The sequence below is a fragment of the Phoca vitulina genome, unplaced genomic scaffold (genome assembly GCF_004348235.1).
Source record: "Phoca vitulina isolate PV1807 unplaced genomic scaffold, GSC_HSeal_1.0 scaffold45, whole genome shotgun sequence".
Lineage (NCBI taxonomy): Eukaryota > Metazoa > Chordata > Mammalia > Carnivora > Phocidae > Phoca > Phoca vitulina.
Window position 1 is genome coordinate 3,746,394 of NW_022589748.1, and position 25,652 is coordinate 3,772,045.

The window sequence follows — 25,652 nt, forward strand, 5'->3', positions numbered from 1 at the left end:
TGCTCTCTCTCTAAAATAAGTAAATAAATCTTTTTAAATAAAGATGCTCATGAATCTATTTCAGTATTAAGAATTTTAAAATACGGAAATAAGACAAAAGATTTATGAAGATGTTCAGAGAAATTGTATGATTCTGTTTTGATGGGCTATTATGTAGCTGTATAAATAATTCGTTCTGTAAGAATATGGAATGTGACCGAAGGTACATGATGCTGGTTGATCATTGTGGCAAGGTCGATGCACTGATTGTGGCTTAGCCTCTTTGGAATTTTACTGATTTATCTTGAGAATCTGTGTCTCTGATGTCTCACATGCATTTTAACTGTAGCATATCATAAAACTGTACTTGTGTGTTCCTCTCAGGAAGCCTACCTTGTTACTCTGTTCTTTGGGGATACTCTTATACCAGTAATCAATCCTTGGGAGGCTGGCCGTGAAGAATGCTCACATGGAGTTGGAATGGACCTTTGTATCCTGGTTTATGTTCCCTTAAGTTTTCTTTTTCCTTGGTTAACTCTGGTTACAGCTACCACCGTGATGGCTGGAGGGGTCATGAGAATTACTTCTCATGATTAAGCTTACCTGAGTTTACTCAACATAGTGTAGCCTCTAGAGCAGTATAGTTTTTGTTTTTTGTTTTTTTTTTTTTTAAGATTTATTTGACAGAGAGAGACACAGCGAGAGCAGGAACACAAGCTGGGGGAGTGGGAGAGGGAGAAGCAGACTCGCTGCTGAGCAGAGAGCCTGATGCAGGGCTCAGTCCCAGGACCCTGAGATCATGACCCAAGCTGAAGGCAGACGCTTAGCGACTGAGCCACCCAGGCGCCCCAGCGGTGTAGTTCTTGTGATGATGACCGTGATCTTCAGTATAGCAGCCACTGGCTACATGTGGATATGAGCACTTGAAAGGTGGCTAGTCGTACTGAAATTTTAAATTTTAATTAAAATAGTTACATGGGGCTATTAGCTACCATAGTACATCTCTAAAGGGATAATCCACGAGGTTATTCCTTGACTGTTGGTCTTCTGCCTTTGATGACTGCTTTATAAAGAGATCACGTTTTCTCTTGTAAGCTCTTCATAAGGCCTCCTTTAGATATACATGGGGGAGCAGGCACTTTGTTACAAATCCAGAACCAGAAGTCATTTTCTTGTCTAACACGGGTTCAGTCTATGAATTGTCTCCGGTCAATTTTTCCTCCTTTTCTGTATATAGAAGATTCAGAGGGATCCATTCTTTTTTTTTTTTTTTATTTACTGTCTTACAGAGTACATGATCATTTTGTTCATTTTCCTTTTTTTTTTTTTTTAAAGATTTTATTTATTTATTTGAGAGAGAGAGAATGAGAGGGAGAGAGAGCACATGGGGGGGGAGGGTCAGAGGGAGAAGCAGACTCCCTGCTGAGCAGGGAGCCCGATGCAGGACTCATCCCGTGACTCCAGGATCATGACCTGAGCCGAAGGCAGTTGCTTAACCAACTGAGCCACCCAGGCGCCCTGTTCATTTTCCTTTTTGTTCCAAAGAATATCCCTAATGAAGTTTAGAGATAGAAATATGCCTACTAGCATTTCTTGAGTAGAGCGCTAACTGTCCCATTTTAGTTGCTTTCAGTGGTGATTTTTTTGTTGTTCATTTCTAGTCACACACGCACAAACCCTGTTTAAAATAAACCAGAAAAAAACTACATGGGTTCTGCTCAAGCGTTTTATGGGAACACTATCTCCTGTGAAGTTCTTTTTTTCTAGGCTCCATGAATATACTTGTATTTCGCTTCTGTGCTCTTTATTCTTTCTCCCTTATAGGGTTGTTGTGACTATGAAATAGGTAATGAATAAAGCACGATGGGTATAATGAATAGATCTTTCTTCTTCTTTTTTTTAGTCTGTCCAACTCCTATTTAAAATGAGGGGGGCTCAAGGGACCCCTGGGTGGCTCAGTTGGTGAAGCCTCTGCCTTCGGCTCAGGTCATGATCCCAGGGTCCTGGGATTGAGTGCCTGCATCGTGCTCCCTGCTCAGCGGGGAGCCTGCCTCTCCCTCTTCCCTTCCTCCTGCTCGTGCTTGCTCTCTCTCTGACAAATAAATGAATAAAATCTTAAAAAAAAATAAAATGAGGGGGCTCATAAAAGGTTAGAGGTGAAAGGGGACTTTGAAGCTTGAAGCAAGTGGTTGATTTAGTGTCTCTGCTCACTGGAGGTCACAGAGCTGCTTCGTGGTTGGGGACCCACAACACGGTCTGCCAGTGCCTGTCATGCCTCGTGCTCTGTACGCAGCCCGGCCTGGCCTGTGGCCCTGGTGTGTCGTCAGCATCACTGTGTGATGGCAGTTCCTTTCTGGGAAAGAGAAGAAAAGGGCAGTAGTTACTGGGTGAGGGGTGCAGGAAGAGTGTGTCTTGAAGAGTCTTGACTCAAGACTATCCAGGGAAATGGCCTCTTGGGACGGTCAAAGTTCGGAGAATTTCTGTTGTGATGCAAATGCACACTTTCTTGAGAGCAGAAAGCCCCAAACAAAATGCATCCTTCCCCATCAAGCCCTACTGGACTCGTCACCTCCAAGGTTCTTCCCGTTGTTTAGTGCTCCAGTGTTGCCTGAGAAGTTCTGGTAATGAAATAGGACCTCTAATCGCCTGTGGCACCTCTCCAGGGCTGTCAGTGTGATGTCTGTCTCCCATTTCTTAATACTCATTGAGTGTGAATGACCTCATGGCGGATTTCTGGCAATTTAAGGTGAGAAGTAGAAATCACAGTAGGCAGAAAATTGTCCCCGTGTTGTGTTCTGGCACTAAGAGTGGCTATAACCTTTGACACATTAAATTTGTGAAATGAGAACATGTCCCCCTTATCACGTCTCCTTTTTCTCTTTCTGGAGAATTGAAAGAAAAGTAAGATTAGTAAGAAATCCTATGAACTTTCAGAAATAATGACAGTATATTCTAAGTGAATGTTATGATTATGGCAAAATAATATGCCTCTGTAGTTCATTTTGACTGAGCCACATTTTAATATAAATTTACTTAAACTCTTTTCCAGGTGAAAAGAATGAGACCTAGGCTGTTAGGGAAAGCAATTTCAGTGTTTTAAGCAATCTCTTGCTTAATACCGCTTTTCCTGATTCTATCTCTATTCAGGACAGAGATCCTGTTTTGGAAAACAAAATTGCTTCTATTTGTTCACAGATTCAGGGATAAGTATCAGTTGTTTTTGTTACTGTTTTTCATTGTAAAGTGTTACTTCCTAAGTATGTACACTTTGTTACTTGTTGATGCCCAAATCTAGCCTAGTAGTTAACTCACATGGTAACAAATGGTGGAGCTAGGTCACATTTTTTTTTTTTTTTTTTTTAAAGTAAGCTCAGTGCTCAACATGGGGCTTGAACTCACTACCCCAAGGTCGAGAGTCACACGCTCTGCCGATTGAACCAGCCAGGTGCCCCTAGAAAAAGTTTTTTTTAGTATTAGTGGTTGTTTGTTTTGTTTTTTCGAGAGAGAGCTCAGGAACTGGAGTGAGAGGTGGGGGGGGCGGAGGGCAGAGGGAGAGGAGAGAGAATCTTAAGCAGACTCCAAGCCCAGCACGGTGTTCTCCACGGGGCTTGATCTCACTACCCTGAGATCATGACCTGAGCTGAAATCAAGAGTCAGACGCTTAACAGACTGAGCCACTCAGGCACCCCAGTATTAGTATTTTTAAAATAGGTTTTTGATTTTGGCTTCTTAGAGTGTCTTTATGCAGTATATTTTTGCTTTTTTCAATTTTCAATTTTTCTTTTTTAAGATTTTATTTTTTTGATAGAGAGAGACACAGCAAGAGAGGGAACACAAGCAGGGGGAGTGGGGGAGGGAGAGAGAGAAGCAGGCTTCCTGCTGAGCAGGGAGCCTGATGTGGGGCTTGATCCCAGGACACTGGGATCATGACCTGAGCCAAAGGCAAACACCGAACCCACTGAGCCACCCAGGCGCCCCTCAGTTTTAAATTTTTATAAGATATACATAACAAAATTTACCATTTTAACCCTTTTTAAATGTACAGCTCCCTGGCATTAAGTGCATTCATATTGTTCTGCAGCCATCACCGTCATTTAGTTCCAGAACTTTTCATCATCCAAATAAAGTTCTGTGCACATTAACAATAAATCCCCACTACTCACTCCTCCTCGTCCCTGGCGATTACCATTCTACTTTCTGTCTGTATGAATTAGACTGTTATGTAGGTATCTCATGGAATTATAATATTTGTCTTTTTTGTGTCTGGCTTATTTCACTTAGAATAATCTTTTCGAGGTTCATTTATGTTGTAGCATGTTTCAGAACTTCTTTCCTCTTTAAGGCTGAATTATATATACCATTTTATGTATGTCTCCCATTTTGTGCATCCATTCAGCTGACAGTGGACATCTGGGTTTCCACCTCTTGGCTATTGTGAATAATGCTTTTGTGAACATGAGTATAGACGTATCTGAGTGCCTGCTTTGGTTTTGGGTATACACCCAGAAGTGGAATTGCTGTGTCATGGTAATTCTGTTTAACTTTTTTAGGAACTACCAAATTGTTTTCCATCCTGGATGCACCATTTTACATTCCTAAGAGCAGTGCACAAGGGTTCCAGTTTCTCCACATCCTTGCCAATACTTACTGTTTCGTGTTTATGTGTTGCATTTTTATAGTGTTGGAGATTCAGCTGAGGCTCCTTGCTGATACCCAAGTATCAGAAAATGTTTTCTAAAGAGAATAATAATGCTGTATTATAAAGCATTCTTAGATGTTATTGTCCTGCAGCCGATTTCCTTCTTAGTAAGAACAAAGAAATTCTCTTCACCCAGCCTCTGTCTGCCTTACCCACTCTGCGTGTGCCTGGGAGGAAGGGAACTTTGTATTTATGTCCTGTGTTGAACTGTGATAAACTATCACTGGATCCTGGAGTGCTTCACCTCTAACTCTCACTTGGGATAATTTTTTTTTTTTTTTTAATTTATTTGAGAGACAGAGTATGAGCTGGGGGAGAGGGAGAAGCAGGCTTCCCGCTGAGCAGGGAGCCCCACACGGGGCTCGATCCCAGGACCCCGGGATCGTGACCTGAGCTGAAGGCAGATGCTTAACCGACTGAGCCACCCAAGCGTCCCTCACTTGGGAGAAATTTTATTTTATTTTATTTTATTTTTAAATTTTTTTTTTTTAAAGATTTTTTTAATTTTTATTTATTTGACAGAGAGAGACATAGCGAGAGCAGGAACACAAGCAGGGGGAGTGGGAGAGGGAGAGCAGGCTTCCCGCAGAGCAGGGAGCCCGATGTGGGACTCGATCCCAGGACCCTGGGATCTGACCTGAGCCGAAGGCAGACGCTTAACGACTGAGCCACCTAGGCGCCCCCTCACTTGGGAGAAATTTTAACTGGTTGTGGGTGACATCTGAATTTATTTTGGGGATTATGCTGACCTAATTTTATGGAAATTAGTTGGAAATTTAGGGGATAGATTTTCTATCTTAGAGGATGGGAGTTTTTGACAAATTGAATACTCAGCTTCTGAGTTTTTTTTCTCTTAGGCAAGAAAACTGTAAATTAGGCAGTCTGTGGAGGAGTCTCACAGCTCTGAACATCTGTTTAGAAGGACCTTGTGAATTTCTGCCACTCACTTTCTTATTTCTTTCCTAGGGATCATGGCCCAAGTAGCAATGTCTACCCTGCCTGTTGAAGACGAGGAGTCCTCAGAGAGCAGGATGGTGGTGACGTTCCTTATGTCTGCTCTTGAGTCCATGGTGAGATGGCTTTATAGTTCTAGAAAATGTTTATAGTTGTATAGGATTGAGTTCGTGGGTGAGATTGATTTTTTTGTAAACATACATGGTTTTTGGTTTTTTAAGAAGATTTTTTTTGCTTGAATAGTAGTTATGGATTTAGACCTTTCAAATCATTTTATTACCATGTTTCAGAATATTCTTAACTTACTTAAATGTTTACTTTTTTACATTAAATTTCAGTTGTTTACCTACCAATATCTTAGGCAATTTCTTGTTGTGCAAGCAGTAGCTTTGAATTTATGTGTTGTTACTCATAAATGTAAGTTACTCAGAATGAGTTTGTATATTCTAGTGTGGCGCTGGTGTTTAATTGTATCTGTATAAAGAACATTGGCAGAATTCTGGGCCATAAGAGCATACTTACTATTTATATTCTTTATTGTGCTATGCGTTCGTAGTTGTCCTTACCCCATTACCTTTTACTAAATATGTTAGTGTGTTAGCTCTTCATTTTTAAGAAACCTGTATTGTATACACAATTATAGTAAACTATTAAGTATCCTTTTGCTGTATTTTTTTTATTTCTGTGATGGTAGTAATAACAATTTGCTTAATCATGTTTTTATAGATCTATAGCGGGAAACCTAGTATTTCAGCTCATAGGTTTATAAGCATCAGACTTAGGTATTTTCTGACACATTGAAATTAAATATATCCTAACTAGGAGAGGGCTATGTATTTCCCATCCTAAGTGTTGACTAGTATTAGATAGTATTTAACCTCCCAGGTGTCAGTATGACAGAGTTTGCAGGTTTGTTGCCTTTCCTCATTAAGGCATTTTTTCCTTCTTTGTACTATTTGAGAATTTTGAAAAATTCTTTCCTTAAAGAATGTTAGTGGCTATATACTGTTATTTTTTTTTTTTAAGATTTTATTTATTTATTTGAGAGAGAGCACAAGCAAGGGGAGGGGCAGAAGGAGAGAGATAGACTCATAAGCAGACTCCCTGCTGAGCAGGGAGCCCCACCCTGGGCTCAATCCCAGGACCCCAGAATCATGACCTGAGCCGAAGGTAGACATTTAACTGACTGAGCCACCCAAGCGCCCCTAAATAATAGTTTAGAGATTAAATCCTACTCTAGCTTTGTTTTTTGTTTTTTAAGATTTTATTTTATTTATTTGACACAGAGAGAGAGAGAGAGAGAGCACAAGCACGGGGAGTGGCAGGCAGAGGGAGAAGCAGGCTCCGTCTGAGCAAGGAGCCCGATGTGGGACTCGATCTCAGGACCCTGGGATCATGACCTGAGCCGAAGACAGATGCTCAACTGACTGAGCCACCCAGGAGTCCCTACTCTGGTTTTTCTTTTGTTTTTGTTTTTTAAAAGATTTCTCATTTATTTGAGACAGAGAGCACGAGCAGGGGTAGGGACAGAGGGAGAGGGAGAGGCAGACTCCCTGCTGAGTACAAATTAAAAAAAAGAAAAAATATATAATTATATATTTAACTCCATAAACAGCTTTTTTTTTTTTTTTAAAGATTTTATTTACGTATTTGACAGAAAGAGACACACAGCGAGAGAGGGAACACAAGCAGGGGGAGTGGGAGAGGGAGAAGCAGGCTTCCCGCTGAGCAGGGAGCCCGACGTGGGGCTCGATCCCAGGACCCTGGGATCATGACCTAAGCCGAAGGCAGACGCTCAACCGACTGAGCCGCCCAGGTGCCCCTAAACAGCTTTTCTAATGCCTAAAATAAGTGAGGTATTTTTATGCATCAGTAGGGTAACATACTACTAACATAGTAGAAAAATAAGCAAACGGTATTTTAATTTACAGAGAAATAGCTAAGGTACAATACTCTTTAATTTTAATACCAACCAGTCAGTGGATTATTATTATTTTTAAAGATTTTATTTTATTTATTTTTTATTTATTTATTTATTTATTTTTTATAAGAGCAAAGTTTTTTTTTTTTTTTAAGATTTTATTTATTTGCGAGAGAGAGAATGAGATAGAGAGAGCATGAGAGGGAGGAGGGTCAGAGGGAGAAGCAGACTCCCCGCTCAGCAGGGAGCCCGATGCGGGACTCGATCCCGGGACTCCAGGATCATGACCTGAGCCGAAGGCAGTCGCTTAACCAACTGAGCCACCCAGGCGCCCAAGATTTTATTATTTTTTTAAGTAATCTCTACACCTGAAGTGGGGATTAGACTCAACAACCCCAAGATCAAGAGTTGTCATGCTCTACCGACTGAGCCAGCCAGGTGCTCTGAGTGGATTATTGATTATACTAAGATACCCTTTTAAAATTTTTCTGGAAAAGTTACACAGTATCATTTGTGAGAATATTTTGATTTAGATCTTCTAGAAGGTCAGATGGGAGTGTGAACTGATAGAATCTTCTTAGAAAGCAGTTTGCAGTAGGTTTTGAGAACCTTAAAAGTATTTACTTTCAGAGTCAAAAGTTTTTTTGACTCGCTTCATCTCTCTGACACTCTACACACAAATATTTTGTCCCCAGATTATTTCAATGTTATTTTAAGGAGTGATAATTAGAATCATCAACATTGCCAGTAATGTTAGTACTAAAGAAAATAAAATGGAATGTTATGTAAGTGTTAAGATTTTTGAGAATTTTTAATTTCATAGGAATATACTTAGTAGAAGCCATACTTATTAAAAAAAAAAAATACCCCAACACGATTCCCATGGTGTATTCAGACAGAGATACTTCTGGATGTGGGATTATGTAGTGGATGTTGTGATGTGGCTTCAGATTTCCCTTTAGGACTGATGGCCTTGATCCTTCCAGCTGCTGGGAGGGTTCGAGGCTCCCTGGCCTAAGGTCTCCCGTTTCTTTGGGAGAGCGATCCCAGCTCCAGAGCTCCCCAGATGCAGCTACACCAGCGATCAACTCTCCCTCTGCTGAATCCTGCGCCCCTCACATCTCATGAGTGTTGATATTGAGAGTACTCTCCAGTAAGCCTGGGTGGAAATCTGAGTCTGTTTCATGGGGATTTGACCTATAACAGATTACAAGGGATTTCTGCCTTTTTTCTTATATATTCTGTTTTTTCATGTTTAAAATTGGTGTTGAAAACCATATAGAAAGAGAGGTACCTTTAAAAAATGGTGACTCTTGGGCACCTGGGTGGCTCAGTCATTAAGCATCTGCCTTCTGCTCAGGTCATGATCCTAGGGTCCTGGGATCTAGCCCCTTATCGGGCTCCCTGCTCAGCAGGAAGCCTGCTTCTCCCTCTCCTGCTCCTCCCCCCTGCTTGTGTTCCCTCTCTCGCTCTCTTTTTTTTTCTCTTGCTGTCTCTTTGTTTGTCAAATAAATAAATAAAATCTTTAAAAAAAATAAAAAAAATTAAAAATGGTGACTCTTTTTATATGATAATCTAAGGCCAGAAACTGGGAACTTCTTCTGATTTCAGATACTGTAGAAAGACATTTGAAGTGATAATTTTTAATTTATCCAGCAGAAATAGTACTTTAAGACATCTGTATGTAATATAAGGTTTGCTATTTGTATTTTAGTGTAAAGAACTGGCCAAATCCAAGGCAGAAGTGGCCTGCATCGCAGTGTATGAAACAGATGTGTTTGTCGTTGGAACTGAAAGAGGACGTGCTTTTGTCAACACCAGAAAGGATTTTCAGAAAGATTTTGTAAAATACTGTAAGTGTTGTATTTTTATCTTTTGTATTTCATAAATATTGTGCCTAAATATTTATGGATAACAAATGTTGTCTTATTTTCTAAAGCAGAATGAGATTTATACTAAAAGGATTTTCTAAAATGTCTAGAGACACATTTCAAAATGCTCAAAATGTCCGTGACATGGTAATATATAAGGGTAAATACTGAAGAGTTTATGAAAAATGGTAAATGTTTATCCTGTGTTCCTTGGTTGGCATTACTTTGGATTAGTGCCACACCTGAGAAAAGAGGTAGAGAAATCTTGAATTGATTAAAGGTTCTTATTTAGATAGTTATTTTCTTGGTAGGTATTTGGCGTGTTAAACGCAAGTTCTTCTCTGTGCACAAAATTTGTGTAAGCACGCTGCAAAGTTAAACCAGTCTCTCCGATTCCCTCCATAGAATCAGCTTGTCAGGGTTCTCAACGCATTTTGTGGTCCTCCGATTGGGAGTTCATCCAATTGGTGAAAATTTAACTCGATACGGAACAAACGCAGTAGAGAAGTTTGCTGTAGGCTATTACTGCCTATGGTCTTACACAGTCAGACTAGTTTTATATCCTTGTTTAACCTCACACTGCCTGCCGGTCTCATGTTGTCTCAGTGATACAGCCTCTTCTTAAACATGGAAAGAGAACAAAATGGTGGGGATGTCAGCAGGCATAGTGTGTGTGTGTGTGTGTGTGTGTGTGTGTGTGTGTCTGTCTGTCTGTCTGTCTTTAAGTGCCAAACTTAAATTTCCACTATCAAGTTAGACCCAGTTCATGATAAATTGAGCAGATCGTGGGTAAATAAAATAGTTTTCTTAATTCATTAGTTCAATTCTCAATTGTATTTTTAGTCCTTTTAAAAAAAGCATATCTTCTCTACACTGCAGGCCCCCTCCACGCCCCACTATAATCTTTCAAGCTTTATATATAATCTATTTAGTATAATCTATTTAAATTTTTTTCATTATTTCTGATCGTTTTGAGAATTTTTAAGGCTTTGATCATGTTTGTGTATTTAAGTTTATAGTAATAATGTTGTTTTGATTATGTGTATATCAGCTGCCATCTGTCCCATGAATACTATAATCCCACTGGCAGCTGTGTTTATATTCCTGTTCCCTATACTGACTTGCTTATGTGGTTCTCCAGTGGTTAGAACTAAGCATTAGGGGAATTGTCCTCAGTTGCAAATTGTAGTCCCTGCCTATTAGTATTCATAGTTTCTTTTTGTTACCAGTAATTTAATGCCCTAGAGAATCATCTTTGGATGTAATTCTCAAGTACATAATATTTGTTTATATAAAGTATTTTGTAGATAAGGATCAGTAGTGGTCTTCTGAAACCTAATCAATAGGTTTATGAGTCAGTTTTACAATTTCTTGGGGAGAATTCTCTTTCCCAGGGTTTGGAAAAGCACTGTCCAGGAGCAATGAGATGCTATTAATCACTCATAATTTAAAATGTTTGAGTTAATGACAGTAAGAAAGAGAAACAAGTGAAATTTATTTTAGTGGTTATAGTTAACCCAGTATATTTAAAACATTGTCATTTAACATGTAATCAACATAAAAATGATTAATGGGATATTTTGCATAGTCTTCTGTACTAAGTTTTCAAAATCCAGTATGTATTGCAAATTTACCACACATGGTGATTTGGACTGGTACATTTCAGGTGCTCAGTAGCCACAGGTGTCTAGTTGCTATGTGTTGGATTTTTTGAACCTGGAATGTTTTTTGTGATGGTGATAATCTCATATTTAAGTTTTCAGGTGATAAATTACTCTAAAGATAACTTTTTGTTTTTTAAACTAGTAGCTAATTTTTACTTTACAGAATTTTTAGTCACAGCTGCAATTATTTCAGAGATGATGACCGTTTATATTCAAGTCATTTGTTGTAGGTTTTTATTTTGAAATGCCCCCTCCTCTCCTTTTTTTTTTTTTTTTTTTTTTTAAGATTTTATTTATTTGAGAGAGAGAGAGCATGCACGCCCATGTGGGGAGGGGCAGAGGGAGAGGGAGAAGCAGGCTACCCGCCAGTAGGGAACCTGACACTGAGCTCAGTCCTGGGACCCTGAGATCATGATCTGAGCTGAAAGCAGCCAGTTAACCGACTGAGCCACCCAGGCTCCCCTCTTTCTGTCTTTTTATAACAAATCATAAATATTAGAATATTAGAAAAAAGTATTCTTACGGAAAGGCAAATACTAAGATAATGGATAAGAGCCTTTTGTATCGTTAATTATTTTGCAGGTGTTGAAGAAGAAGAAAAGGCTGCAGAGATGCATAAGATGAAATCTACAACCCCGGCGAATCGGATGAGTGTAGATGCTGTAGAGATTGAGACGCTCAGAAAAACAGTTGAAGACTATTTCTGCTTTTGCTATGGTAAGGTTATACACTTGAATTTTCTAAAAGAAACATATAATTGAGTTTGCTAAAGGGTAAATTGTGTAACTGGTTTCACAGTTAAACTGCACATTTTGACAAACTTCAATTTGAGTCAATTTCCAAACAGTGGGTTAACATCAGGAATGACCTTACTTCCCATTTCTTATTTGAAGAAACCCAGAAACAAACAAGTGTACCTATTAGAGCTGTGGGGTAGGGTTTTTTTTTTTTCCTTTTTACGAGCTGTTTTAGGTTTATAGGAAAAGGAAGAGGGAGGTAGATTTCCCATGTACTCCCTGGCCCAGTACCTGCATAGATCCCTCCCACTATCAACTCCCCCACTCCCTTCCCCAGAGAACCTACATTAACACATCATAATCATCCAAAGAGAACTGTTTATTTTTGCCCTGTGTGCTGATCTCACCAATTTCCTGAAAAAACCACCTTTTGTTAGTCTAAACACATGGTAAACAAAGCTCTTAAGAAAACAGTGGAAGGGAGAAGATACTGGTTACACTGTGAGGTTGTAGGTAAAATTCGTATCTGGGGAATAGGGTTTCTAGAATCTGTGGACTCACTGCCTGATATACACAGACATGTGGTAGAACACACTCAGTTGTGAATGTCCGTTGTGTTTATCTAATTAAAGTTTTCAATGAGAATATTGGCCAAAAATCGCCTGATATTTTATGGTAACAGTAGGACATGTCAGGTTTCCATGTTCTAAGGCTGAACTGTATATGTAAAGACTGTATTATACCAGGGTGAGGCTATTGTAAAGAAAGACAGTAGTGGAAGAAATCAGCCATTGTTTCTTTTGCTTTGTATAGATTTTATATAAATATTTTACATACTTTTCATTTTGGCCTTTTGGATCTGTTTCAGGCTTAGAACTTCGAACATGGGAATAGGGCCCTCTGATATTTCGAATTTGTTTTAAAATCGGATATTACAAAATAACATGAGTGCTGTTTGTTAAGCCATGATAAACTAATGTTGGTTTTGTTTTTTAATCTCACCATTTAATGATGTTTATCCTCTTTCTACCTCACGTCTGTCTCTCACCCCCAGGGAAAGCTTTAGGCAAATCAACAGTGGTACCTGTTCCATATGAGAAGATGCTACGAGATCAGTCTGCTGTGGTCGTGCAGGGGCTTCCAGAAGGAGTTGCCTTTAAACACCCCGAGAACTACGATCTTGCCACCCTGAAATGGATTTTAGAGAACAAAGCAGGGATTTCATTTATCATAAAGAGGTGAAGTACTTTATCCCTGCCCATCAGTAGTTTTGTATATAAAGTTGAATATTCAGCTTATTTTAGTATGTTTTTAAAATTCTTGTTTACTGTAGAAGTTATTTAAATTTATGCTTTTTTGTTTTGTATATTCATGTGTAGTTTTTTGTTTTGTTTCAATGCAGACCTTTCCTAGAGCCAAAGAAGCACCTAGGTAAGTGATTACTTTGTTTCCAGATAGTTCTAAACCTGTTGGGCCAAATTAAACACATTTTTCTGATTTCTCTTTTATTTTGAGAATATGATGTAAGACATCTTGGAGTAGGATGTTCTATATAAACCAATGAAAAGTCACTGAGCTGAAAAAGTAGACTTGTTTTTTGTTTTTAGCTCTGCTACTTTCTTTATGATCTAGTCAAGGTTTTACCCTGGCACCGTGTTCGATCATATACTGGATCTGCCCTCATTTCCCAGAATTAAGAGGATGACTCAATTACCTAGCGTTCATTGAACAGGCGCAGAATTGTTGGGCACGAGATTGGATGGGGAGGGGATACACAGCCATGCGTCAGGCAGTGAAGCTTTGGAGTGCTGGTAGTTTAATGGAAGAGATAAAAAGCCCATAAAGTCACCATAGCAAGAGTATAACCTACACACTGTACAAATGGTTAGAGAAGATACTGTGGAAGTTCGTTGGAGGAAGGATTCGTTTATAACCCAGGAAGGCTTTCAAGTTGAAGAGGGCATTAAGATGGGCCCTTGAAGAATGAGGAGGATTTCAACAGGACTTCCTTTTGGGAACTTTGAGCCATTGCATTTGAAAGGAAAAGTGATTTTTAGAAGACTGGTGCCCTTTGGAGGCAGGTTTATTTGAGACTTTTGAAAATAAATGACCATTATCATTGGTAGTCTCTTAACCAGTGTAAGGAAGAAAGGACAAAATAATATATACACACACCCATATTTTATTGTTTGTTAAATAACCTTCGTTTTCTTCTCATCACGATGAAAAGATTACTATTTTAGATGCTTTATTGAGGTATAATTGGCATGACATAAAATTCACCTGTTTTAAGTATATAATTCAGTGGGCTTTAGTAAATTTATAATGACAGAGTTTACAAAGTTTTACAGTCATTGCCATCTAATTTCAGAATATTTTCATCCTCATCTCTTATTATTTCCATGAATGTTATATAAATTAGATATATAGTGTATATCCTTTTAGATTGTCTTCTTTCACTCAGCATAATTCAGTTGAGGCTCATCCAAATCGTTGGGTGTATCAATAGTTATTTCTTTTTTCTTGCTGAATGGTAAGTATTCCTACATATGAATATACCACTCATTTATCCATTCACGGGTTGATAGGCCTTTAGATTGTTTCCACTGGGTTGTTACGAAAAATACTACCATAGACCTACTTGAGTAAGTTTTTGTCTGGATATATGCTTTAATTCCTCTTGGGTATATATACCTAGGAGTAGAATTGCTGAGTCATAGACTAATTTTACATTTAGCTTTAGGAAGACTGCCAAGCTGCCCTCTAGGTGCCTGTACCATTTTATGTTCCTCCTGGCATTGTCTGAGGATTCCAGTTTCTCCGCGTCCCTGTCAGCACTTGGTACTGTCTTTTTGGTTTTAACCATCCTAATGGGTGTGAAGTGGTGTGTCACGGTGGTTTGGATTTGCATATCCCTAATTACTAATAAAGTTGAGTATCTTTGCATGTGCTTAGTGACCATGTATATCCTTTGGAGTAAGGTCTGTTCAGGTCCTTTCCATGTGTTTTTATTGGGTTATTTGTAGTTTTATTATTGAGTTGTAAGAATTCTTTATATATTTTTGATACAGATATTTTCTCCAGTTTTACAAGTTGTCTTTTGACAGTGTCCTGTGAGGAACAAAAGTTTTTAATTTTTACAAAGCCTGATTTAGTCTTTCCTCATTTGTGCTCTTGATCTTATATCCAAGATTGTCTGTTGCCTGACACAAGGTCATGAGGATGTGTCCTGTTTTCTTCTGTAAGTTTTATAGCCTGAGTTGTTACATTTGGATCTGTGGTCAGTTTTGAGTTAATTTTTGCATATGGCACATGGTAAGGTTGTAAATTCCATTTTTTGCATGTGGCTATCCAGTTGTTCCAGCACAGTTTGTTGAAAAGACCATCCTTTCTCCCCAGAAGTGCTTCAGCATTTTTGTTGAAAGTTAGTTGACCCTGTGTGTTTGTTTCTGGACTTCTACATAGTGGATCATGTTGTATGTGAATCAGGACAGTTTACCTCTTTGCAATCTTAATGCTTTTTATTTATTAATCTTGTTACTCTAGCTAGAATGTCCAATACAATATTGAATGGAAGTGGTGATAGCAGACCTCGCCTTCTCAATATTAGGAGGAAGACATTTGGGCTCTTGTCATTATGTTAGCTGTTGTTTTTTGGTAGATGTCCTTTTTAAGATTGAGAAAGTAAAGATTTATTGTCTTGTTTAAATTAAAATTCCGAATTTTGTTAAGCAGTATTTTTTCCTGAAGTGTTCTAGGTTAGTTTTAATCTGCCATTTGTATTTTTTGAAGTTTTGTATTCTAGAAACTTCTTTTGAAACATTGGGGCCTGGTTGTTAACTAAAGAATGTTTCTATAGGGTATTTACACTGAGCGGTGCAAGCAGGGGGGTTTGTATGACTCTGTTTTTTTATCATACAGACTGTCAAAGTAATTGGGAAGTTGCGATTATAATGGGATGTTTTCCAGTTTTTAAAGTTTTTAATAACTTTGTTATTATTTTTAAAGATTTTATTTATTTATTTATTTGAAAGAGAGAGAGAGAGCCCACACGAGTGGGGGCAGGGGCAGAGGGAGAGGGGTGAGCAGACTCCCTGCTGAGCAGAGAGCCAGATGCGGGGCTTGATCCCAGGACCCTGAGATCACCACCTGAGCCAAAGGCAGATGCTTAACTGACTGAGCCACCCAGGTGCCCCTTGTTGACTTATTATTGACATAAGATAAACTACACATATTTAAAATGTACGGTTTGCTTAATTTTGATACACATATACACTGTGAAAACCATCAGTATAGTCAAGACTATGAACATATCTTTCACACCCAAGTTTGCTCTCAGCTCTTGGTAATTCCTTCCTTTTGTTTCTCCCTGCCCTTAATCCCAGGTAGCCATTGATGATGTCACGGTGGATTTATTTGCATTTTCTAGATTTTTAAAATAGTAATGGAATCATAGTAGGTACTATGTTTTGGTTTTGCTTCTTAATTTTGAGATTTATCCCTGTTGTTCAGCTGATGAGTATTCCAGTGTATAGGTATACTACAATTATTTACCCATTTACCTGTCCATGAAAATCTGGGTTTCTGTTTCTTGGCTGTTATAAAGAAAACCGCTCTGAATATTTCAGTGCAAGTCTTCATGTGGACATACGTTTGGGTAAATACCTAAAATTGGAGTGGCACATGGTATCTACATATATACTTTTTAAAGAATGTGCTGAACTGGTTTTCAATGTGATTTACTCCATTTGGTGTTCCCACCAACAGTGAGAGTCCCAGTTGTTCTATATCTTTATCAGTATTTGGTGGCATCAGTCTCTCTCTACCTTTTTTTTTTTTTGCAGACATAAAATTCATGTTGTTTTTTTTAAATATAAAATTCATGGTTTTGAAGTATGTAGTTCAGTGGGTTTTAGTGTATTTCCAAGGTGGACAGCTGTCACTACAATCTAATTTGAGAACATTTTCATCACCCCCAAATAGAAATCCCGTACCTATTAGCCAGTCACTGTTCGCCAGTTCCGAGCCAGATACACCCCTAACAGAAATCTTTATCAGCACTCCTGTATCACTGGAGGCTTTCCCATGTTGCTGGAGTAATAATACATTGCTGTATTTGTTTCAATGATAAAAATTTGAGCTTTTTCCTTAAGGGGAGAGGGTGCTGGTGGGTGAGGAGATGAAAGCTGTTGGACGATCCTCATCCCCACCTCCCCTCTTCACAGGGGGAGAATGAAGGACACTGTTGTGTGGATTCACACGGCACTCACCCCATTGTGACCCAGAGCTGCAGGCGCTCCTGCCCTCGCTCATTCTCTGTTTAAGAACGTTGGAAATATTAGTCCCATTGAAAGTGTTGGCAAAACCTAAATCTTATTATTTCTTTTGTACATAGGTGGTCGCGTGATGGTAACAGATGCTGAAAGGTCCATGCTGTCTCCAGGTGGAAGGTAAAGCACAGTTCATCAGTACAAGTAAACCTCCACACCCCAGCGACTTTAGTTTTTAGAATCTTGAGGTATTAGAATATTAAAAAGGCCCATAGCACACGTCTTGAAGGTTAATATTCAGCTGATTCATTTGGGGTCCTATAAAAATGCAGTTTTTGACTGAGTAGTTCCTGGGGGAAGCTAAAAGCATAGGTTGATAACCACGTTCAGAAGAGGAGGGCCCGTCGAGTAAAGTGGAATTTGCAAGTTATTGTGCTACCCTACGTTGTTATACTTTTTTCCCCAAAAGGTTGATTGGAATTAAAATACTAAACTCAGTGGACAAGTTACATTTATGCAAGAAATAAATATGTAAATTTAACGTTGAGTCAGGTTTGCATTGACCTTGGTCAGGTGAATGATTTATGTGTTGGTGTGTGGACGGCCCGCGTCAGTGCACAGCTTCATCACGCCTTCTTTTCCTTTCAGCTGTGGCCCAGTCAAAGTGAAAACTGAACCCACAGAAGATTCTGGTATGTACTAGCGCTTTTAGAATCCCACTATGAAGTAAGGGAGCCTTTTCCTTAATTTAGAAGGTTGTATTTTGACTCGTTATTTACTGTGATTTTTTTTTTAATGTAATGTTTTGATGAGAAGCAGACAGAACAAATTTATTCCAACAGTGACATTATTATTTAAAAAATTTTTTTTTTAAAGATTTTATTTATTTGACAGAGAGAGACACAGCAAGAGAGGGAACACAAGCAGGGGGAGTGGGAGAGGGAGAAGCAGGCTCCCTGCTAAGCAGGGAGCCCAATGTGGGGCTTGAACCCAGGACCCTGGGATCAGGACCTGAGCTAAAGGCAGAGGCTTAACCACCTGAGCCACCCAGGTGCCCCGACATTATTTCTTAATGTTACCAAATATTATACTAAAACCTGAAAAGTTTAGTTACTGAATGGTAGCCAGAAGTTTGTTGCTAACTACCCGTTAGTAAACAAAATTTGTTACTAGGTTCCCCCCAATTATATAGGAATAATAGTGTAAAATGTCAGCTCTTTCTACAGTGCTTTTTACACAAGCCAAGCAAATATCTCCTTACTCTCCCCGCCCCCCCATCCCCCTGTTTCTACTCTCCAAGGAGATTGCTTTTAACTCTACGCTGTTTTTTTTGCCTTCAGTTTCTTATTTTTAAATGTCAGCTTGTACTATTATTTCATACAGATTTTTTTGGGTAACTTTATTGAGGTACAGTCTGCTGCCAAATTCACCTGCCCCAAGTATAAAATTCAGTGATGTTGGGTACATACTGAGTTTTGCAGTGATCACCATAATCTATTGTTGGAACATTTCTGTCATCCCAAATGGAAACCTGTTGCCCAAGTAGAAACCGTGTTCCCACCATTAGTCTAATTTTGGGTTTTGTAGGTGACCTGGACATTGCATATGAGTGGAATCCTACAATAGGGAGTTTTACATTTTGCTTCTTTTACTCTGCATCGTGTTGGGAGGCTCATCTTCAAAAATAGTTGTAGTGTACCTACGTAGTTCATACCTGAATATTACTCCATTGTACAGATATACTACCTTTTCTTTATCCAATCTGTTTACCATTTGGTGGACATTTGAGTTGTTCCCACTTTCTGGCTGTTCTGAATAACATGGCTGTCAACATTCACGTATTTGTCTTTGTTAGGAAAATACGTTTGTCTTCATTTCTCTTGGGTAGATAGATACCCAGGAGTAAATTGCTGGTTCTGTGGTAACTCTGTGCTTAACTTATAAGCAACTGACAAATTTTCCAAAGTGGCTGTACGTTCTTAGCAGCAGTGTATGGCGGTTTCAGTTTCTCTGTATCTTGGCCAACATGTGGTATTGTCTGTCTTTTTTGATAATAGCAATTCTAGTGAGTATGAAGTGGTATCTCATTGTGTGGGGTGTTTTTTTTTTAATGCTTTTAAATAGACATTTTATTTTTAGAGCAGTTTTAGGTTCACAACAAAATGGAACAAAAAATATAGAGGGTGTTTTCATGGATCTTCTACCCTGCACATGGAAACCCTCCCTCCCACGATTAACATCCCACATTAGAGTGGTATTAGAAATGATGAACCAGGGGCGCCTGGGTGGCTCAGTCGTTAAGCGTCTGCCTTCGGCTCAGGTCATGATCCCAGGGTCCTGGGATCGAGCCCCACATCGGGCTCCCTGCTCCTAGGAGAGCCTGCTTCTCCCTCTCCCTCTGCCTGCCGCTCTGCCTACTTGTGCTCTCTCTCTCTGTCAAATGAATAAATCTTAAAAATAAACAAATAAATAAATAATGATGAACCATTATCACCCAGAGTCCATAGCTTACATTAGGGATCAGTCTTGTGCATTTTGTGGGTTTTGATAAATGTATAATGACGTGCATTCACTATTAGAGAGCATACAGAGGAGTTCCACTGCCCTGAAAATCTCTGTCCTCTGCCTTTTCATCCGTCTCTCTTCTCTAACACCTGGCCATCAATCACTGATCTTTTTACTGCCTCCATTGTTTTGCCTTTTTTAGAATGTCCTAGAATTGTGATTTTAATTGCATTTTCCTAACGACGTTGAACATCATTTTATGTGCTCATTAGTTACTTCTATATTGGTTTGATGAAATGTCTTTTTAAATCTTTTGCTCATTCTTTAATTATGTTGTTTGTTTTCTTTCTTTTTTTGTTATTTATTTATTATTGAAATAGAGTTGACCTACAATGTTACATTAATTTCAGGTGTACAACATAGTAATTCAACAATTCTCTACATTATTCAGTGCCCACCATGATAAGTATGACTATCATCTGACACCATACATTATTACAGCATTGACTACATTCCCTATGCTGTACTTTTAATCTCTGTGACTTAGTTATTGTATAATTGAAAATTTGTACCTTTTAATCCTTTTTCCCATTCCCCCATGCATCCCTTCTGGCAGCCACCCATTCTGTGTATTTAAGAGTCTGTTTGTTCATTTGTTTTGTTTTTTATGTTCCACATGTAAGTGAAATCGTCTTGTCTCAGTCTTGTCTGACTCATTTCATGCAGCATAATGCCCTGTAGGTCTGTCCGTGTTGTCACGGATGGCAAGATTTCCTTCTTCTTTGTTTCTCCTTTTTTTTTTCCATTTTCTTTTTATTGATATTTTACTTATAAGAGTTTTTTATATATTCTGGATACAATTTTTTTACATCAGAAACAATGTTTTGCAAATACTGTTTTCTACTCTGTGGCTTGTGTTTTCATTTTCTTAATGGCGTCCCTTTAAGCCTAAAAGTGTTTTCATTTTGATGCAATTCAGTTTTTCAGATTTTTCTTTTATCACATGGGGCTTTGATGTTTTTACATCTGAGAAAACCTAAACTCTCTGCCTCACCTGAGATCATGAGGAATTTTACATTGTGCTGTGTTTTTCTTCAGTTATACAGTTTGAACTCTTATGTCTAAGCCTCAGGCCTGTTTGAGTTCATTGTTGCACGGGTTGCCAGGGAAGGGTCTGATTCATCCTTCCGCGTGTGGATGCCCCGCTGCCCTGGCGTCCTTTGGGCGTCCTTTGTTGAAAAGCTGTCCAGTCCCCATCGGATCGCCTCAGCACCTCTATCAAACTGCAGGTGACCAAGTGTATTGCTGTCCCCTTGAACTCGAATGCCCAGTCTTAGACCAGCAGCAGCACACTGTAGCTCATGTCATTTGAAGGTTTGGTTTTGTTATCTGTTAACATATGGAACAATGAGGATATAATGATTTTACTGTCTCCCAATGCTGCTGCTCCTTTCCCACTTGGACCATCTAGTTAAATTGATTTTTACTGTTCAAGTTCTTTGAGAACTGAGCATGATCTTGGACATTTTACTTTAATGTTTGCTTTCTTGCCATGTTCCATTTCTGGGGCGCAAGTGGTTTTGCTAATTTATAAAACGTACAGCTCTTCCTGACTGGATTACAATTCCATTGTTAGGATTTTTTTTCTTTTTTTAAAAGATTTTATTTATTTGGCAGAAAAAGAGAGAGAAAGCACAAGCATGGGGAGCGCCAGCAGAGGGAGAGGGAGAAGCAGGCTCTCTACTAAGCAGGGAGCCTGATACGGGTCTTGATCCCAGGACCCTGGGATCATGACCTGAGCTGAAGGCAGACACTTAACCGACTGAGCCACCCAGGCGCCCCAGGATTTTTTTTTCTTACTCTGGTTCTATGAATGAAAGCAACTTCATCTTTTAAAGATAATACATAATTTTAAAAGATCATTGTATTATTACTAAGAATATAAGTTATAATTAGCTTTGGTGATTGGCAACGAGAAATGGACATTTACTGCATTTTCTTATTGAAGCCATATATAAACTGTATAACCTGAGCAGAGGCTATAGCTGGGGTCCAGAAATTTTAGTTGTGTCAAATGCAGTTTTATATCACTGCAAAATAGTGATGTTCTTGGTTTCACCTCTTAGAGGGGACGGAAGCCGATTGTAATTTTGTTATATCCCAGTTTGCGCTGTTGCAGAGCCTGTCACTGTGGAGCTTTTACTCTGCTCTCACATTAGTTAAAACATTATCTTGGGGCGCCTGACTTGCTCAGTCGGTAGAGCATGGGACAACTCATGATCTCAGGGCTGTAAGTTCGAATCCCATGTGGTGTGTAGAGATTACTTAAGTAAAAAAATCTTTAAAACAAATTACCTTAATGCAGTGAACTTCAGACTTAAGGTTCATCTAGGAACACAAGGATATTATTAGAAAATCTCTAAACTCACTTTCTCATGTTATCGAAATAATTAGAAATAATATATCATCTGAGTAGATGATAAGAAGGCTGCAGAAATCCTTAACCTGATTGGTTGGGCTATCATACAGAGCTGTAAATGCCAACCCATCATTGTGTTGAATAGAGAACCACTGGAAGCACTCTTCATAGAAAGAGGTGCATTTTCACCAGTTTCTTGCCAGTGTTCTAGTACAAACCAGTACAAGGATGAGGTGTAAGTAATTAGGAAGTGGAGGCACCATTAACTTGTACAGATGATTGGATTGTGTGTGTAGAACACCAGAGAATCAACTAGAGAACCGAAAACAACATGCCGAGAGTCTGACTTGACTTTGTGAAGTGTGAGAAATTCCAGATATAATAAGAGTTCCTTTGAAAGATTTCTAAGTACTACATTTGACTAAGAAAGAATTAAAAATGAAGGATGGCAGGGCGCCTCGGTGGCTCAGTCGTTAAGCGTCTGCCTTCGGCTCAGTTCATGATCCCAGGGTCCTGGGATCAAGCCCCACGTCAGGCTCCCTGCTCAGCGGGAAGCCTGCTTCTCCCTCTCCCACTCCCCCTGCTTGTGCTCTCTCGCTCTCTCTATCAAATAAATAAATTCTTTTAAAAAAAAAAAAACTTAAAAAAACACTTTAAAATAAAAAATTTAAAGGCTAATAAAAAATTTATTATTCATCGATATCCCATGGTAGTATTTCTCCAACTAACTAGCACTTTTTCTTGTAGACACTTGTGTATCAGCAGATACAGAGCCATCGCCTTACTGGGTTGAATGGCAACGAGGAACTCCACTGATGGGAACCAGAGGTTAACTGCCGTTTTTATAAGGCGGCAAAGGGTCAAAGAACACATGCACCTTAAAATGATAAGAAAGGGGCGCCTGGCTGGCTTGGTTGGAACTCATGACTCTTAATCTCGGGGTTGTGAGTTCAAGCCCCATGTGGGATACAGAGATTACTTAAAAATAAAATTTTTAAAAATAAATAAATAAAATGATAAGAATACCAAAGTATCATCTGTAATAAAGCAACAGTTTAAGCAGTCATCAAGAATTTTTATTTTTTTTATTTTTTTTAAAGATTTTATTTATTTATTTGAGAGAGAGAATGAGAGACAGAGAGCATGAGAGGGAGGAGGGTCAGAGGGAGAAGCAGACTCCCTGCCGAGCAGGGAGCCCGATGCGGGACTCGATCCCGGGACTCCAGGATCATGACCTGAGCCGAAGGCAGTCGCTTAACCAACTGAGCCACCCAGGCGCCCCATCAAGAATTTTTAAAGCTGCTGTTTCTGTCTGCTCTTTACTGAGTATGAGCAGAGTGTTTGCCAATCTGCCGGCACAACTTCATCTTTGTTGGATTTTTATCTCCATTTCTTTAACTATACTAAGCATTTTCTCTTGCTTCTTGAATCTCTGATCATTAATTTTTTGGATTAGCTCTTTGTAAGTACAATACAACCCTTTGTCATCTGTCTTGCAAGTAGCCATTCCCTGTGTCTTACATGTCCTCTGACACATTTTGGCTGACTTTGCCATCCTTCATTTTTTTTTTTTTAAGATTTTATTTATTTATTTGACAGAGAGAGAAAGAGATACAGTGAGAGAGGGAACACAAGCAGGGGTGTCAGAGACGGAGAATCCCAAATGTTTTTCCCCCTCCTTTTCTTGTATAATTCCCTCCTGTTAGAATCCTGCCAATCAGATATTCTTAGTATATTTACTTCATTTGACCTGTGTCCTGTTGTCTAAGCCATGGCTCATTGCTACCCTCCTTACCTCACTGCCACTCTGACCTTCCCTGTTGGGCTCTCACCACTCATGCTTGCCCCCTCATCTAGCTCAGGCTCCTAAAGCCCTCGCTCGGTTTCCCCTGCCACTCCTGTCAGTCCTCTTCTCATTCTGCCACCATAGGCCAAGTCTTAGTTTTTTGGGAGACGTGCAAGAAGGTACCATTGAATATCTTTATTGGGAGGAAGTATTTGAATCTTTTATATTTTTTTTTTACAGAAGGTTTTTCCCTTTCTTTTTCATGCCATAGGAGATCTCAGTTTTCTGTTTAGCTTTTAGTTGATTGCACTTAAATCATCATTTTGGACATTGTTTTCTCTCTTTTATTCACATAGTCATTTCCTGAATAGTTTGTATCTAAAAATAAACATGCTGAATTGAGAAAAGTCCTATTTTATTGAATTCTTTAGCCATCTGTATGTATGGATATAATAGTGTTGCTATCAAAAAAAAAAAAATAGTGTTGCTATCATAGAGGTTTCTTTTTTCTCCCTTGTACTTTATATCTTCATATTCTCAATTTATGCTGCAGTTTCTTTTCATATTTCCATTTCACTTTATTTTTTATATATTTCTTGGGTATAACAGTCATGGTCCAGTCAGGAGAAAAAAGCCATACCAGTTATTTGAATGGAGAAAATTTACTGTAATGATGAACTGGTTATAGTCATTAGCTTTGTAACAAGAAAGAGTATGTTAAAGTATAAGTAACAACCCAGGGAATTGGCTGCCACCCCTAGAACTTTAATTTTGACTTACGAGGTGGGAGACTATTTGGATGTTACTGATGTCTGAGGGGACGGGGACGTGTTAAAACTGGTTCTGGTAGTGTTGGAAAAATTTTCCAGTGGGTCTTGCTATTGCTATGGGAAGGGTCTACTTTCAGCAGGTTGATGGAGGGCACAAGCAGTGACCTACCCTGATCGGAACAAGATGCAGACAAGAAGCCGAAAGGAAGTCACGGGTTCATGTTCTCTACTCTAGCCTTGTAGCCTCCTCCCTGCTGTGTTCCCTTGGGAGTTTTTGCAAGGAGCCAAACTGGTTTGCAGTCCAGGCTCCAGCAGGGTCTCAAAGGGTGTGTCTGGAACTGGGACAAGAGCTTCATGACCGCACTGGCTACTGCCTCTGGCTGCTCCATCCACACCCTTCTCCACGTATTTGGACTTTCCTAGAACAGCAGAACAACAGTTCCCCGCTGGTAGGATGTAGCTCTCTTTCCTACAGAGTCAGTCATTTCTGCCCTCTCCCCAGAATGAGGACTTCCAATGTTCTGACAGTCGTTGTGCCTATCCCTGGGAGACCTATTAGTGTCCATTCATGAGGTATATTATTCGTGTCTCAAATGTACTCTCAACCTGTTTGAATATTCTTTTTTCTAGAGGCTACATGGTAACAGAAACCGAACAAAACTTGTAAAATAATAATGCAAAGTAGAATGGAGAACAGTTTATATATCCAAATACATTGTATTTGCAGAAAGACACACTCCTAACATGGAAGAAAATATGCACAGTGTTCACATTTCTACAACTTGTCACAAGAATTCATACCTTCTTTAATTCATTACCCATTATATTGTATTTCCTTTGCCTTCAGTCAGGACCTTAGCTGGTAAGGTTGTTTACCTGGTTGAGGTCACCTGAACCTTCATTCCTGAAGGGTCTAAATCCCCAGTGGATTTGCCTTTTTTGTTTGCTTTCATTTTTCTCTTAACTTTTACTGATGAACACTGATGTAGTAAAGAGACCGCCCACAGAATCTCAGGGGTTCTAGATTGTTCCCTGCCGCTGTTGTGGGGAGCAAGCCTGTTTCCCGTTGGTAATTGC

At 39.2% G+C, this 25,652-nt stretch overlaps 1 protein-coding gene across 7 annotated transcripts in view; it reads left to right on the forward strand.

Moving 5' to 3' along the window:
- The window catches only part of GTF2I (general transcription factor IIi), a 106,855-nt gene that overhangs the window by 22,326 nt on the left and 58,877 nt on the right, over nt 1–25,652 (forward strand). For all 7 annotated transcript variants that reach the window (XM_032431166.1, XM_032431169.1, XM_032431167.1 and 4 more), the window contains exons 2-8: nt 5,645–5,748; nt 9,268–9,406; nt 11,671–11,805; nt 12,880–13,063; nt 13,228–13,256; nt 17,221–17,275; nt 17,744–17,787. In XM_032431166.1, coding sequence (XP_032287057.1) covers nt 5,650–5,748; nt 9,268–9,406; nt 11,671–11,805; nt 12,880–13,063; nt 13,228–13,256; nt 17,221–17,275; nt 17,744–17,787 — 685 coding nt within the window. In that variant the 5' untranslated portion in view covers nt 5,645–5,649. The remainder of the gene's footprint in view (nt 1–5,644; nt 5,749–9,267; nt 9,407–11,670; nt 11,806–12,879; nt 13,064–13,227; nt 13,257–17,220; nt 17,276–17,743; nt 17,788–25,652) is intronic.